Source organism: Anolis sagrei, chromosome 13 (genome assembly GCF_037176765.1).
Source record: "Anolis sagrei isolate rAnoSag1 chromosome 13, rAnoSag1.mat, whole genome shotgun sequence".
In the NCBI taxonomy this organism is placed as follows: Eukaryota; Metazoa; Chordata; class Lepidosauria; order Squamata; family Dactyloidae; genus Anolis; species Anolis sagrei.
The window spans coordinates 13,901,977-13,918,460 of record NC_090033.1 but is presented as its reverse complement, the minus strand read 5'-3'; the positions used below and the strand labels follow the sequence as shown (position 1 = coordinate 13,918,460).

Here is a 16,484-nt window from a genome sequence, read left to right as displayed (position 1 = left end):
TTTGTATATATAGATTGTCCTATTTCCAACAGACCTCACTACCTCTGAGGATGCTTGCCATAGATGCAGGCGAAACGTCAGGAGAAAATGCCTCTAGAACATGGCCATATAGTCCGAAAAAACCCACAAGAACCTAACAAGAAATACTGTTTTCTCACAAGTAGAAAGGAATGGCATATATTAGAAACCAACACTTTCTCGTTACTTTATTTTCCAGATCACCAGACAATTGGATACGTTTCTGCCAACGATGAACAAGTTTTCTAAAGCCGTCACAGAAGAAGTTGACATACATACATACATACATACATACACACAAAACACATATACACAGACTGGGCCACGGCAACGTGTGGCAGGGGACAGCTAGTACAATATGAAAACATAGTTAAAATCAAGTATCCGATAAATGACTGGAAAGGTTCTGCAGGGCCGAGTAATTGCACGAAACACTGCTCATATGTCAAAGCGAAACCCGGGTCAAGTGACAGCTTCATAACTCAAACGCAACTCGCATATCAAAATGAAACCCACGGCCGAAAAATGTGTGTGTATCTCAAAGCAAAACCTGAAGCACAAACCAATGCCTTTCGGCACCAACCTACAAACTCAGGAAATCGAGCGGCAAGATATGAACGGCTCGGGCCAAATTAAAGATTTAAGTTGCTCTGCATTATTTAGAGGCCCGGTGCTGTAACCCGGCACAAGGTTTCAGCCCAAGGTCTTGCACTGCTATCTCCCATTTGCAGATTGGAAGCCAAGAGGAGGGGAATCGATCAATCACGCCGTAATCCTGCCGCAATGTGCTGCCGGAGGAAGGAGAGAACGGCTCAAAATGTTCCTCGCTGTAAGCCTCCAAAGACCTATCCGTGCGAGTCTGCATTTGCCCTACAAAAGCCGGGAGAGTTGTGTTGAACAACCAGAAAAAAAATGCCATGTTGAAAATAGAGTCGGCCTAGTTTCTGTTGCTCCAGAACTGGGTTCAAATGGTCAGAAAAGAGAGTCACACCTCAACACAAGGGACAGCCTTCTTACTATAACAATAGGGGTGTGTAAATTTTCATTTTGAAACAGTGAGTCGCATCTAATTCGTAAGTTTTGTATATACAAAGCAATATTTTAAAAAAATATCACTATGTCAGGGCTCTGCCGTTATGCAGGCAGAGGTGAATCAAACACCCAGTTTGTATCAAACAGTCTAATTAAAACAGCACTTACTTTCTGGCTGTATTAATAGTCCAACGATGGAGTGTGGAAAGGGGTTTCACCCTCTCCCTTGGGAGATGTCACGATGCCAGGGCTCTGCCGTTATTCAGGCAGAGGCGAATCAAACAAACACCCAGTTTGTATCAAACAGTTTAATTAAAACAGCACTTACTTTCTGGCTGTTTTAATAGTCCAATGATGGAGTGTGGGTTTCACCCTCCCCCTTGGGAGATGTCACGATGCCAGGGCCCTGCCATTATTCAGGCAGAGGTGAATCAAAAAAACACCTAGTTTGTATCAAACAGTTTAATTAAAACAGCACTTACTTTCTGGCTGTATTAACAGTCCAATGATAGATAGATAGATACGTTTTATTGATTGGCCTATTGGCCGTATCAAAACATTTAACACATAACACAATTAACACATAGTCATACATAGTCATACATACAACATACAACCCTCGGTATAAAAGGAGTTAAAATAAACAAGCTGTCAACAGGATCTCGTTCAGATCAAATGTCTGCGTCACCTCCACAGTTTACCCCAATTGAGTCTAAATGTGCAATTCTCAGCTGTGTTGCTTTGAATAGAAAAAGGGCTGTTTTGTGTGTTATTTTAGGGTTCTGTCCGGCCAACAAAAATGAGGTTTTAATATATGGGTCCCAGTGTGTTTTTTGAATAATGTATGATCCAAGGCAATGGTCTCTCTCTTTCTTATACAGCTCATAGCTGAACAATACATGTGTGATATCCTCCACCTCTGGTGCTCCACAAATACAAAATCGTTCGTTGTATGGGACTTGATTAAACCTTCCGTGCTTGTCCATTGTATCCAGCTGTTCAAAACGAGCTCTGGTAAATACCCTCCTAAGGTGTTTAGGCATTTCTGTTTTTAGATATCGAGCTGTTTGGAAAGTATGTTTAAAGCGGCCTAACCATTTCAGTGAGCCAGCTTTACTGAGGGTAGCGATGTCTTTTTGGCCTTCTATATCCAATACTTGTTGAGCAACTATTTTTGGGTCTAACTCTTCTAAGAGATTCGGATACCGAGTCGGAAGTCCACAGCTCCTGATGTATTTTGTCAGGAGAACTAACCAAGGTCTGATGTTGATTTTCTATCTGCTCTAACAGGCACAGTTTGGGGAGTCTATCATTTTCCATGGCCATCAGTTTTGCCCAGTAGTTGTAGGCCCTGATTTTGGATAAGCCATCCACTGTGTATACTCCCAGTTCCGCTCTTACTGCGGCAGCTGGGGTCGTCCTGTCCACTCCTAGGAAACTTCGCAGGTGCTGTGATTGTGATTGCTCTAATAATGGTACCTGGTTTAGACCCCAAACTTCAGCTCCGTAGAAGAGCATGGGAGTAACCTTTGCTTTATATACTTTGAGAAGTGGGTCTAAGGATCCTGGAAATAGTCCAATGATGGAGTGTGGAAGGGGGTTTCACCCTACCCTTTGGGAAATGTCAAGATGCCAGGGCTCTGCAGTATTCAGGCAGAGGTGAATCAAACAAACACCCAGTTTGTATCAAACAGTTTAATTAAAACAGCACTTACTTTCTGGCTGTATTAATAGTTCAATGATGGAGTGTGGAAGGGGGTTTCACTCTCCCCCTTGGGAGATGTCACAATGCCAAGGCTCTGCCATTATTCAGGCAGAGGTGAATCAAACAAACACCCAGTTTGTATCAAACAGTTTAATTAAAACAGCACTTAGTTTCTGGCTATTTTAATAGTCAAATGATGGAGTGTGGAAGGAGGTTTCACCCTCCCTCTTGGGAGATTTCACGATGCCAGGGCTCTGCCATTATTCAGGCAGAGATGAACCAAACAAACTCCCAGTTTGTGCTAAACAATTTAATTAAAACAGCACTTACTTTCTGGCTGTTCTAATAGTCCAAAACATAAAGATAGCACTCAGACACAGAATATAAAACAAATCTGACAGCAAACTCTGTTGCAGGTTCAAGATAACATCGTAGTCAAAAGGACCAGTCCAGTGGTCAAACGCCAAGAGCTCAATGAGCAAAGTCCAGGGATCAAGAGTCTATACCGTATACCAAAGTTCCTCCAAGCGGACAAGAGCAAAGCGGACAGACAGCAACCTCGTGAAGCGGACAAGAACACGAGGCCCGGAGGCTACTCCTTTGAAGCTCTAAAGCCCTGTACTATTGCACTAGCGCTTCCTTCAGCGCTAGCTCAGGTGAAGCGACAGCTCTTAACTCAAAACACTCTTTAGTTGTGACACTCTTAAGTAGAGGTTCCACTGTAGTTTAATTCTGCAGAAAATACTAAGGGATGGTCAACTAACCCGAAGTTCCTCCAAGTGGACAAGAGCAAAGCGAACAGAAAGCAATCTCCCAAAGTGGACAAGAGCACGAGGCCCGGAGGCTGCTCCCTTGAAGCCCTAAAGCCCTGTAATCTCGTGCTCACACTCCCTCACAACTCAAGATGCTGCTCATATGTCAAAGTGAAATCTGGGTCAAGCGACAGCTCGTAACTCAAACGCAACTCGCATGTCAAAATAAAACCCGCGGTTGAAAATTCTGTTCATATCTCAAAGCAAAACCTGGACCGAGTGATAATCCATAATGGAAAATGCTGCACGTTTATCAAAGAAAAACCAGGGTCAAGCAATTGCACGAAACACTGCTCATATGTCAAAGGGAAACCCGGGTCAAGTGACAGCTCATTACTCAAATGCAACTCGCATGTCAAAATAAAACCCGTGGTTGAAAATTCTGTTCGTATCTCAAAGCAAAACCTGGACCGAGCAACGATCTATAATGGAAAATGCTGCATGTATATCAAAGCAAAACCAGAGCAAGTAACTGCACGAAACACTGCTCATATGTCAAAGCAAAACCCGGGTCAAGTGACAGCTCATAACTCAAATGCAACTCGCATGTCAAAATAAAACCCATGGTTGAAAATTCTGTTTGTATCTCAAAGCAAAACCTGGACCGAGCGACAGTCTGTGATGGAAAACGCTGCATGTATATCAAAGCAAAACCAGATCAAGTAATTGCACAAAACACTGCTCATATGTCAAAGTGAACCCCGGGTCAAGTGACAGCTCATAACTCAAATGCAATTCGCATGTCAAAATAAAACCCGTGGTTGAAAATTCTGTTCGTATCTCAAAGCAAAACCTGGACCGAGCAGCGATCTATAATGGAAAATGCTGCATGTATATCAAAGCAAAACCAGAGCGAGTAACTGCACGAAACACTGCTCATATGTCAAAGCAAAACCCGGGTCAAGTGACAGCTCATAACTCAAATGCAACTCGCATGTCAAAATAAAACCCGTGGTTGAAAATTCTGTTCGTATCTCAAAGCAAAACCTGGACCGAGCGACGGTCTGTGATGGAAAACGCTGCATGTATATCAAAGCAAAACCAGATCAAGTAATTGCACAAAACACTGCTCATATGTCAAAGCGAACCCCGGGTCAAGTGACAGCTCATAACTCAAATGCAACTCGCATGTCAAAATAAAACCCGTGGTTGAAAATTCTGTTCGTATCTCAAAGCAAAACCTGGACCGAGCAACGATCTATAATGGAAAAGGCTGCATGTATATCAAAGCAAAACCAGAGCGAGTAACTGCACGAAACACTGCTCATATGTCAAAGCAAAACCCGGGTCAAGTGACAGCTCATAACTCAAACGCAACTCGCATGTCAAAATAAAACCCGCGGCCGAAAATTTTGTGTGTATCTCAAAGCAAAACCTAGACTGAGGTACGGTCTATAATGGAAAACGCTGCATGTATATCAAAGCAAAACTAGAGCCGAGCAATTGCACGAAACTCTGCTTGTATGTCAAAGTGAACGCAGGCTCTTAGCTCAAAATGCTCTTAAGCTGGGACACATTTAGGTCAAGGATCCACATATATGGGGAAAAAGAAAGGGTTGTATTGTCCGCTTACCTGCCTCAGGACGTCCCCCTCCACCCGCTTCAGGACACACTGGAACGCCGTCGATTCCCGGGGCGCTTGGTGCCGCCTCCGCTGGTGATGCGGCGGGACAGCGCGATGCTGAGCAAAGATCCTCTGCCATTCCCCCATCTCGTGGCCTAAAACACACACACAATTTCTTCTCTCATCAATGGTCAATGAGCAGAGTGTCAGGGTTCAGTCCTGGAAGGGTTTGGTGGGCATTGACCTTGAGTCTGGGAATTATAGTTCACCCACATCCAGAGAGCACTGTGGACTCAAACAATGATGGATCTGGACCAAACTTGGCCCGAAGATTCCATAGCCCAAATATGAACACAGATGTAGTTTAAGGGAAATAGACCTTGACATTTTGGGAGTTGTAGTTGCTGGGATTCATAGTTCACCTACAATCAAAGATGGATCTGGACCAAACTGACACAAATATTCCATATGCCCAAATATGAACACAGATGGAGTTTGGAGGAAATAGACCTTGACATTTGGGATTTGTACTTACTGGGATGTATAGTTCACCTACAATCAAAGGGCATTCTGAACTCCACCAATGATGGAATTCAACCAAACATGGCATACAGGACTTCCATGACCAACAGAACACACTGGAATGGTTTGGTGGGCATTGACCTTGAGTTTGGGAGTTGTAGTTCACCTACATCCAGAGAGGACTGTGGACTCAAACAATGATGGATCTGGACCAAACTTGGCACAAGCACTCAATATGCCCAAATATGAACACAGATGTAGTTTGGAGGAAATAGACCTTGACATTTGGGATTTGTACTTACTGGGATTTATAGTTCACCTACAATCAAAGAGCATTCTGAACTCCACCAATGATGGAATTCAACCAAACATGGCATACAGGACGTCCATGACCAACAGAACACACTGAAATGGTTTGGTGGACATTGACCTTGAGTTTGGGAGTTGTAGTTCACCTACATCCAGAGAGGACTGTGGACTCAAACAATGATGGATCTGGACCAAACTTGGCACAAGCACTCAATATGCCCAAATATGAACACAGATGTAGTTTGGAGGAAATAGACCTTGACATTTGGGATTTGTACTTACTGGGATTTATAGTTCACCTACAATCAAAGAGCATTCTGAACTCCACCAATGATGGAATTCAACCAAACATGGCATACAGGACGTCCATGACCAACAGAACACACTGAAATGGTTTGGTGGACATTGACCTTGAGTTTGGGAGTTGTAGTTCACCTACATCCAGAGAGGACTGTGGACTCAAACAATGATGGATCTGGACCAAACTTGGCACAAGCACTCAATATGCCCAAATATGAACACAGATGTAGTTTGGAGGAAATAGACCTTGACATTTGGGATTTGTACTTACTGGGATTTATAGTTCACCTACAATCAAAGAGCATTCTGAACTCCACCAATGATGGAATTCAACCAAACATGGCATACAGGACTTCCTTGACCAACAGAACACACTGGAATGGTTTGGTGGGCACTGACCTTGAGTTTGGGAGTTGTAGTTCACCTACATCCAGAGAGCACTGTGGACTCAAACAATGATGGATCTCGACCAAACTTGACCTACAAAACCCTATACGGTTCTGGCCCAGCGTATCTGTCCGAACGGATCTCTACGTCCCACCTCGGAGTTTAAGATCTTCCGGGGAGGCCCTGCTCTCGTCCCCGCCTCTATCACAAGTGAGATTGGCGGGTACAAGGAGCAGGGCCTTCTCGGTGGTGGCCCCTCACCTATGGAATTCACTCTCCGGGGAAATTAGATCAGCGACCACCCCCCCTTTCCTTTAGAAGGAAATTAAAAACATGGATTTGGGACCAGGCGTTTGGGCATATAAACAAAGGGCTACGACGACTGATAAGAGTAGACAATGTGGAATGAAGTTCTGGAGTCTGAGTTAGCGAACGCTGAGTATGAGATTGGTTTATTGACTGTGATATATAATGATTGTTTTTAACTGTTATAACTGGTTTAATTACTGTCTTATATGTTTATCTGTATTATTGTGTAGGCATCGAATTGTGCCTTTTGTAAGCCGCCCTGAGTCCCCCCCATTTTGAGTCTTGTGGAGAGAAAAAAGCAGAGTATAAATAAATAAACAAGAATAATAATACGTTCTAATACTAATTAATAGATAAATAGTTGCTTATAAATAAACATAAACATAATAATAATAGATACACAGCCGCTTTGAGTGAAGAGAAAAAGAGAAAAAGTGGGACATAAATAAACATAATAATATAATAATAATAATAATAATAATAATAACAATAATGGAAAGGCGCATTTACAACTCTCCGACCCTGTGCCAAAGTCAATATATTCAACTGAATCCCAATGCTTGTGTGGCAGCCGGCCTTGGCACTGCAAGGCTGTTTGTGGTTTATTTATTAAATACCACTTGAGAGCCTATTCGGCACTTAAAAGCCTCTTGGTTAACAGGGAGCGTATTTCTTTTAAATTAATTATAAGAAGGCGAAAAGCAAAACGACGGTGCTGCCAAATTGCATGGCAAGACAAATTGCACAACTAATTCCAAAGAGCGATGGGAATTGCAGTTAGGAAGAAGCAAAAGGACCCAAAAGTTTGGTGGGAATGCATTTACTCTGAACTTCATTATTATCATTATAGGGATATTATTTATTTATTATTTATTTATTTCGAGGTTTTATGTACCGACCCTCTCACCTTCAAAGAGGGATTCGGACCGGTTCACAACATGTGTTAACATACAAAGAATATACAATAACAACACAATGCTGCTTCATTACACGATTAAAATATCAGCACCATACACATTAAAACATTATCATCACAGTTAAAAGAGCCAAATCGTCCGACACCATCACAATCCCATTCATCATCCTCCGTTCATGTGGGCAAAGAATTAAATCAGTTGTCAAATGCCACGTTCCACAACCAGGTCTTTGTTAGTTTCCTGATAGTTTGTAGGTAAGCACCTGCACCTTAAATTGGGCTCGGAAAATAAACGGCAGCCAGTGGAGCTCCTTGAACAGGAGGGTTGACCTCTCTCTGTAATGGGCCCCAGTTAACATCCTGGCTGCTGCCCGTTGGACCAGTTGGAATTTCCGAGCCGTTTTCAAGGGCAGCCACACGTAGAGCGCATTGCAGTAGTCCAATCTAGAGGTGACCAAGGCATGGACCACCCCGGCCAGATCAGCCTTAGCGAGGTACGGTCGCAGTTGGCGCACGAGTCTTAATTGTGCAAAAGCCCTCCCGGACACCGCCGACGCCTGAGCCTCAAGCGTGAGTGATGAATCCAAGAGGACTCCCAAAGTGCGGACCTTTGGCTTCAGGGGGAGTGTAACCCCGTCCAACACAGGTTGCCACCCTATACCCCGGTCAGGCTTACAATTGACCAGGAGGACCTCTGTCTTGTCGGGATTGATCCTCAGCTTGTTCCTCCTCATCCAGATAGACACAGCGGTCAGGCACTCGTCCAGCACCCGAGAGGCCTCTTTGGAATTAGGTGGAAAAGAGTAGTAGAGTTGTGCGTCACCTGCGTAGAGATGGCACCCAACTCCAAAACTCCGGATGACCTCTCCCAGCAGGTTCACGTAGATGTTAAAAAGCATGGGGGACAGGATAGAGTCTTGCAGGACCCCACAGGTCAAAGGCCAGGGGTCCGAGCAGGCATCTCCCAGCTTCACCATCTGGGATCGACCCTCCCACGACAGAACCGTGTCCCCGAGACCCATCCCAGAGAGACGACCCAGAAGGATACCATGATCGATGGTATCGAAAGCCGCTGAGATGTCCAAGAGAAGCAACAGAGTCACACTCCCCCTGTCCAGCTCTCTACGGACGTCATCCACCAAGGCGACCAAGGCTGTCTCGGTGCCGTGACCAGGCCTGAAACCAGACTGTGACTGATCTAGGTAATTGATGTCATCTAGGAAGCCCTGGAGCTGGGAGGCAACCACCCGCTCCAGTACCTTACCCAAAAAAGGAAGGTTGGAGATTGGCCTATAATTGTTCAGCACGGCAAGGCTGGGCAGCTTTGGCGTTGCACAACTAATTCCAAAGAGCGATGGGAATTGCAGTTAGGAAAAAGCAAAAGGACCCAAAAGCAGTTAGGAAGAAGCAAAAGGACCCAAAAGTTTGGTGGGAATGCATTTACCCTGAACTTCATTATTATCATTATAGGGATACTCAAAGCAGCTCACAAGCCAAAACATCACAACTTAAAATATACAAATACACAATAATAAAAGAGTATATCATTATATATTAGTCTATATTATCAGTAGTAATTATATTTGATACTCCAAAAATCAAGGTCAGTCCCTCCAAATCCCTCAGGGATTCAAATTAGGGCATGTGTCCATTGTTGTTTGTGATAAAGGTGCTCTTTGGATGAACTACAACTCCCCCAAATCCTGGTTAACCCCCCCCCCCCCAAGGCCTCTAATATTTTTGTGTTGGTCATGACAGCTCTGTGTGCCAAGTTTGGTCCAGGTCCATCATTAGTGGGGGTCGACGTGCTCTTTGATTGCAGGTGAACTATAAATCCCAGTAACTACAACTGCCAAATGTCAAGGTCTATTTTCCCCCAAGCTCCAAAACATTTGGGCATATTGTGTATTCGTGCCAAGTTTGGTCCAGATCCATCATTGTTTGCGTCCACAGTGCTCTCTGGATGTTGGTGAACTACAACTCCCAAACTCAAGGTCAAGGCCCACCAACTCTTCTAGTGCTTTCGGTTGGTCACGGCAATCCCCACCCACCCCACCCCCAAAAGAACCCACCAGTATTCATATGTGGGTATGCATGCCAAGTTTGGCCCAGATCCATCTTACTTTGGATTCACAGTGCTCTCTGGATTTAGGTGAACTACAACTCCTATAAAGCAAGGTCAATTCTCCCCAAACCTTTCCAGTATTTTCCTTTATTACATTATAATAAATGTAATAAAACATTATTATTATTATTATTATTATTATTATTATTGACATAATAACGAAACAATATAATAAATGCCATTAAAATTAACAGAATAATAAAAATAACAGTAACAGGAATTATAATAATATGATAAACTAGCCATCTCCTGCCACAGAAATTACACTGCTTAGCCGGTATCGCACCACCTGACATCCGCCGGGAAGTAGCAGCCAATAGTGAAAGGACCAAGGCAGAGACATCTCCAGCTCATCCCTTGTTTGAGTATCAGCCAGCACGTCAACGACTTAAATCCAGACATAGTTTTCTAAGATCTACAGAGAGACTCGCTGGAACATCTCAGCAAGCGAGAGTCCAAAAGTGGCAGGCTCAAACTCAGAACCTCAACCAATGGCTGATACCAGATGAGAGACTTCCCCCTGGGCACACAGAAGACTGGGTGACTTGGAAGGCGCTGAACAGACTGTGCTCTGGCACCACGAGATGCAGAGCCAACCTCAAGAAATGGGGCTACAGGGTGGAATCCTCGGCATGCGAGTGTGGAGAAGAGCAAACCACTGACCACCTGCTGCAATGCAACCTGAGCCCTGCCACATGCACCATGGAGGACCTTCTTGCGGCAACACCAGAAGCACTCCAAGTGGCCAGATAGTGGTCAGAGGACATTTAACCAAATACCAAACTCACACATTTTGTATTTTCTCTGTTTGTTTGCTTTGTTCTGTTAGAAATGTAATATATTTGACTGGCTGCCCTGACACGAGAAATAAAATAAGTAAACATAATAAAAACATAATAATATAACCAAACACAATTAACGTTATAACAAACGTAATTTAAAATAATGTAACAAGCATAATAATTTAAATAATATTTTAATTAAACATAATAAAAACATAATAATATAAGCAAAAATAATAAACATAATAATAAATATAATTTAAATAATATAACAAGCATAATAATTTAAATAATATGATAAGTAAACAGAATAAAAAGATAATAATATAAGCAAACATAATAAAAATTATAACAAACATAATTTAAATAATGTGACAAACATAATAATTTAAATAATATTATAAGTAAACATAATAAAAACATAATATAAGCAAACATAATAAACATAATAATAAATATAATTTAAATAATGTAACAAATAATTTAAATATTATAAGTAAACATAATAAAAAGATAATAATATAAGCAAACATAATAAACATAATAATAAATATAATTTAAATAATATAAAAAGCATAATAATTTAAATAATATTATAAGTAAACATAATAAAAAGATAATAATATAAGCAAACATAATAAAAATTATAACAAACATAATTTAAATAATGTAACAAACATAATAATTTAAATAATATTATAAGTAAACACAATAAAAACATAATATTATAAGCAAACATAATAAACATTATAACAAACGTAATTTAAATAATATAACAAGCATAATAATTTAAATAATATTATAAGTAAACATAATAAAAACATAATAATATAAGCAAACATAATAAACATAATAATAAATATAATTTAAATAATGTAACAAACATAATAATTTAAATAATATTATAAGTAAACATAATAAAAAAATAATAATATAAGCAAACATAATAAACATTATAACAAACATAATTTAAATAATGTAACAAACATAATAATTTAAATATTATAAGTAAACATAATAAAAACATAATAATATAAGCAATCATAATAAACATAATAATAAATATAATTTAAATAATATAACAAGCATAATAATTTAAATAATATTATAAGTAAACATAATAAAAAGATAATAATATAAGCAAACATAATAAAAGTGATAACAAATATAATTTAAATAATATTTTAATTAAACATAATAAAAACATAACGTAAGCAGACATAATAAACATTATAACAAACATAATTTAAATAATGTAACAAACATAATTTAAATTTAATTTAAATAATATAATAAATAATATTATTTATTATATAAATATTTATAATATTATTTATTTATATAAATAAATAATATTATAAATAATAATTTAAATAATATTATAAATAAACATAATAATAATAATGAACATTATAACAAACATGGAAATTATTGAAATAATCATAATAATAACCTAATTTAGGTATACTCTCTTTAATTCTGCTGTGATTAACAGGGATATTCAAATACTAATCAATACTTGCTCAGAGGCACTCTTTCCCTGTTAGTGTCTCCCTCTCCATTCCAATATGGAGGGAAAAAGGAAGTGAGAAGGGAAAAAAATCTCAGTCAGCCAATCAGAGGGATTGTTGCCAAGGAGAAAAATAATTAGGCAACCAATCAGCTTCTTTCCCTCCTCTTTTTTTCTGATTGGGGGAAAAAGATCTCAGTCAGCCAATCACTGGGCTCGAAGTGGCTTGTTGCTAAGGAGAAGAAAAAAAGGCAGCCAATCAGCTTCTTTCCCTCCTCTTTTTTTCTCTCCTCAATTTAGAATACAGTCTTTGGGATTTGTTTTAATGGCAACAGTAGCCATTTTGAATATCAGCCAGCCAATCAGAGGGCTCCGAGGGCTTGTTGCTAAGCAGAAATTACACGAGGCAGCCAATCAGCTTCTTTCCCTCCTTTTTCTCTCTCCCTTCAATACAAAACCAGGCCTAGAATTTAGAATACAGTCTAAATTTTGCCAATATTTGATGAATTATTCAAGAATTGGCTATTGATACTGTTTGTTTGATCAAAATCTCTTAATATTCAATGAATTAGCCAAGGATTAGGGCTTGTATACTCTTTCTTTGGCTCGTTTTGGTTCTTTGGCAACAGTAGCCATTTTGAATATCAGCCAGCCAATCAGAGGGCTCCAAAGGCTTGTTGCTAAGCAGAAATTACACGAGGCAGCCAATCAGCTTCTTTCCCTCCTATTTTTCTCTCCCCTCAATAGAAAACCAGGCCTAGAATTTAGAATACAGTCTTAATTAGGCCAATATTTGATGAATTATTCAAAAATTGGCTATTGATACTGTTTGTTTGATCAAAATCTCTTAATATTCGATGAATTAGGGTTTTTATACTCTTTCTTTGGCTCATTTGAGTTGTTATTTTGTTTCTTCTTTGACAACAGTAGCCATTTTGAATATCAGCCAGCCAATCAGAGAGCTCCAAAGGCTTGTTGCTAGGCAGAAATTACACAAGGCAGCCAATCAGCTTCTTTCCCTCCTATTTTTCTCTCCCCTCAATACAAAACCGGGCTTATAATTTAGAATACAGTTTTTGGGATTTCTTTCAATAGTATTATATATATATATATATATATATATACACACACACACACACACAACACACAAACATAATGTATACATGGGCGTGGGCATTGATACTATTTCTTTGGCTCATTTTGGTTCTTTGGTTCTTCTTTGGCAAAGGTAGCCATTTTAAATATCGGCCAGCCAATCAGAGGGCTCCGAGGGCTTGTTGCTAAGCAGAAATTACACGAGGCAGCCAATCAGCTTCTTTCCCTCCTTTTTCTCTCTCCCTTCAATACAAAACCAGGCCTAGAATTTAGAATACAGTCTTAATTAGGCCAATATTTGATGAATTATTCAAGAATTGCCTATTGATACTGTTTGTTTGATTGAAATCTCTTAATATTCAATGAATTAGTCAAGAATTAGGGTTTGTATACTCTTTCTTTGGGTCATTTTGGTTATTTGGCAACAGTAGCCATTTTGAATATCAGCCAGCCAATCAGAGGGCTCCAAAGGATTGTTGCTAAGCAGAAATTACACGAGGCAGCCAATCAGCTTCTTTCCCTCCTATTTTTCTCTCCCCTCAATACAAAACTGGACCTAGAATTTAGAATACAATCTTCTTAAGAGTCATTTTGACAATATCTGATTAATAAATCAAGAATTAGCTGTTGATACTGTTTGTTTGATTAAAAACTCTTAATATTCAATGAATTAGCCAAGAATTAGGGTTTGTATACTCTTTCATTGGCTCATTTTGGTTATTTGGCAACAGTAGCCATTTTGAATATCAGCCAGCCAATCAGAGGGCTCCAAAGGCTTGTTGCTAAGCAGAAATTACACGAAGCAGCCAATCAGCTTCTTTCCCTCCTATTTTTTTTTCTTTCTTCAATACAAAACCAGGCCTAGAATTTAGAATACAGTCTGAATTTGGCCAATATTTGATGAATTATTCAAAAATTGGCTATTGATACTGTTTGTTTGATCAAAATCTCTTAATATTCAATGAATTAGCCAAGAATTAGGGTTTGTATACTCTTTCTTTGGCTCTATTTGTTTCTTTGGCAACAGTAGCCATTTTGAATATCAGCCAGCCAATCAGAGGGCTCCGAAGGCTTGTTGCTAAGCAGAAATTACACGAGGCAGCCAATCAGCTTCTTTCCCTCGATGACTTAGCCAAGAATTAGCGTTTGTATACTCTTTCATTGGCTCTATTTGTTTCTTTGGAAACATCCGCCATTTTGAATATCAGGCAGCCAATCAGAGGGCTCCGAGGGCTTGTTCCTAAGCAGAATTTACACGAGGCAGCCAATCAGCTTCTTTCTCTCTTATTTTTTTTCTTTCCTACTCTTTCTTTGGCTCATTTGAGTTGTTCTTCAAATGAGCCGCCATTTTGAATCTCTCCATGTCTTCCCCGTTGCTATGCGGGGCAAAGCTGCCTAGCAACACATGAAATTGGATGATATCCCCAATAAACAAACGTTTACCTAAAAATGCATTTCTTTTGCCTCAAAATTATGAAATATACTGTATTATTGCCAAGAATTAGGCAAGAATTTGGCTCATTTGAGGGATATCATCCAGTTTAATGTGTTGCTAGGCAGCTTTGCCCCGCATAGCAACGGGGAAGACATGGAGAGATTCAAAATGGTGGCTCATTTGAAGAACAACTCAAATGAGCCGCCATTTTGAATCTCCCCATGTCTTCCCCGTTGCTATGCGCGGCAAAGCTGCCTAGCAACACATCAAATTGGACGATATCCTTAAGAATTCCCTTCAGTAGGAATGTTTACCTAAAAAAAAATGCCTAAAAATTATGAAATACACTGTATTATTATTATAATATTGTGATAAATGGGAATTCAGGTTGAAAACACTCCGTACATGCTCAGAAGTTAAGTTGAAGGAGTGTTTACCTAAAAAAATGCATTTCTTTTGCCTCCAAATTATGAAATATACTGTTTTATTATTATTATATTGTGATAAATGGGAATTTGGGTTGAAAGCACTCAGTACATGCTCAGAAGTTAAGTTGAAACAGCTGGGCGTGGCCTCAAAAAAAATACTGAGGCCTTGGAGAGAGCTCAGCCAATCAGCGGGCTCCTCCTCGAGGCCTTGGAGAGATCTCAGCCAATCAGAGGGCTCCTCCTGTTTTTCTCAGCTCTGTTGCCAAGGGGAAAAAAATTCAGAAGTTAAGACAATCTGGGACAATGTGGGCGTGGCCTCAAAAAAAATACTGAGGCCTTGGAGAGAGCTCAGCCAATCAGAGGGCTCCTCCTCAAAAATACTGAGGCAGGGGAGAGATCTCAGCCAATCAGAGGGCTCCTCCTCTTTTTCTCAGCTCTGTTGCCAAGGGGAAAAAAATTCAGAAGTTAAGACAATCTGGGACAATGTGGGCGTGGCCTCAAAAAAATACTGAGGCCTTGGAGAGAGCTCAGCCAATCAGAGCGCTCCTCCTCTTTTTCTCAGCTCTGTTGCCAAGAGGAAAAAAATCAGAGGCAGCCAATCAGCGTCGTCCCTCTCAATCAGCGGGCTCCTCCTCTTTTTCGCAGCTCTGTTGCCAAGAGGAAAAAAATACTGAGGCCTTGGAGAGAGCTCAGCCAATCAGCGGGCTCCTCCTCTTTTTCTCAGCTGTTGCCAAGAGGAAAAAAATTCAAAAGCAACCAATCAGCGTCGTCCCTCTCCTCGCCTCGCCCAATAGAAACGCTCCCCCCGTTTATGATTTTTTTTTAACGACCCCGAGACCCTCTTTTTTACCTGACGCGCTCGCCGCCTACTCAGGCCCCGCCGCCATCTTGTTTGGGCCGTACCATGTTCGCCTCCTATCAAAGGGGGGGGGGGGAAGAAACCTCTTCCTTGCTCTTCCTCGCTCTTCCTCGCTCTTCCTCCAATCTCTTCTCGATTAGTATTGTTTCTTCTTTGCCCTTTTTGCTATTGTTTCTCTCACTTTCTCCCTCTAAGTTCTTTTTTTCTTTCAATTTCTCAACTCAGCTCATCCCCCCCCTCTCAGAAGTGGAAGGAATGGTATGATCCATTTGACTAACGCGGCTGCAGTTGTAGCTTCGGCGTTGCTAAGGCAACGGAAAAGGGGCGTGGCTTGGTGAGGTATAAAAGCCCGCGCAGAAGAGGAGGCGGAGCCAGT

At 40.5% G+C, this 16,484-nt stretch overlaps 1 protein-coding gene across 2 annotated transcripts in view; it reads right to left on the bottom strand.

Annotated features, from left to right (window-relative positions):
* The window catches only part of NPHP4 (nephrocystin 4), a 185,355-nt gene extending 169,203 nt beyond the window's left edge, over window positions 1–16,152 (bottom strand). For both annotated transcript variants that reach the window (XM_067472811.1, XM_067472812.1), the window contains exons 1-2: window positions 16,100–16,152; window positions 5,141–5,286 (exon numbers count right to left, since the gene is read on the bottom strand). In XM_067472811.1, coding sequence (XP_067328912.1) covers window positions 5,141–5,278 — 138 coding nt within the window. In that variant the 5' untranslated portion in view covers window positions 5,279–5,286; window positions 16,100–16,152. The remainder of the gene's footprint in view (window positions 1–5,140; window positions 5,287–16,099) is intronic.
* Window positions 16,153–16,484: the final 332 nt, after the last annotated feature.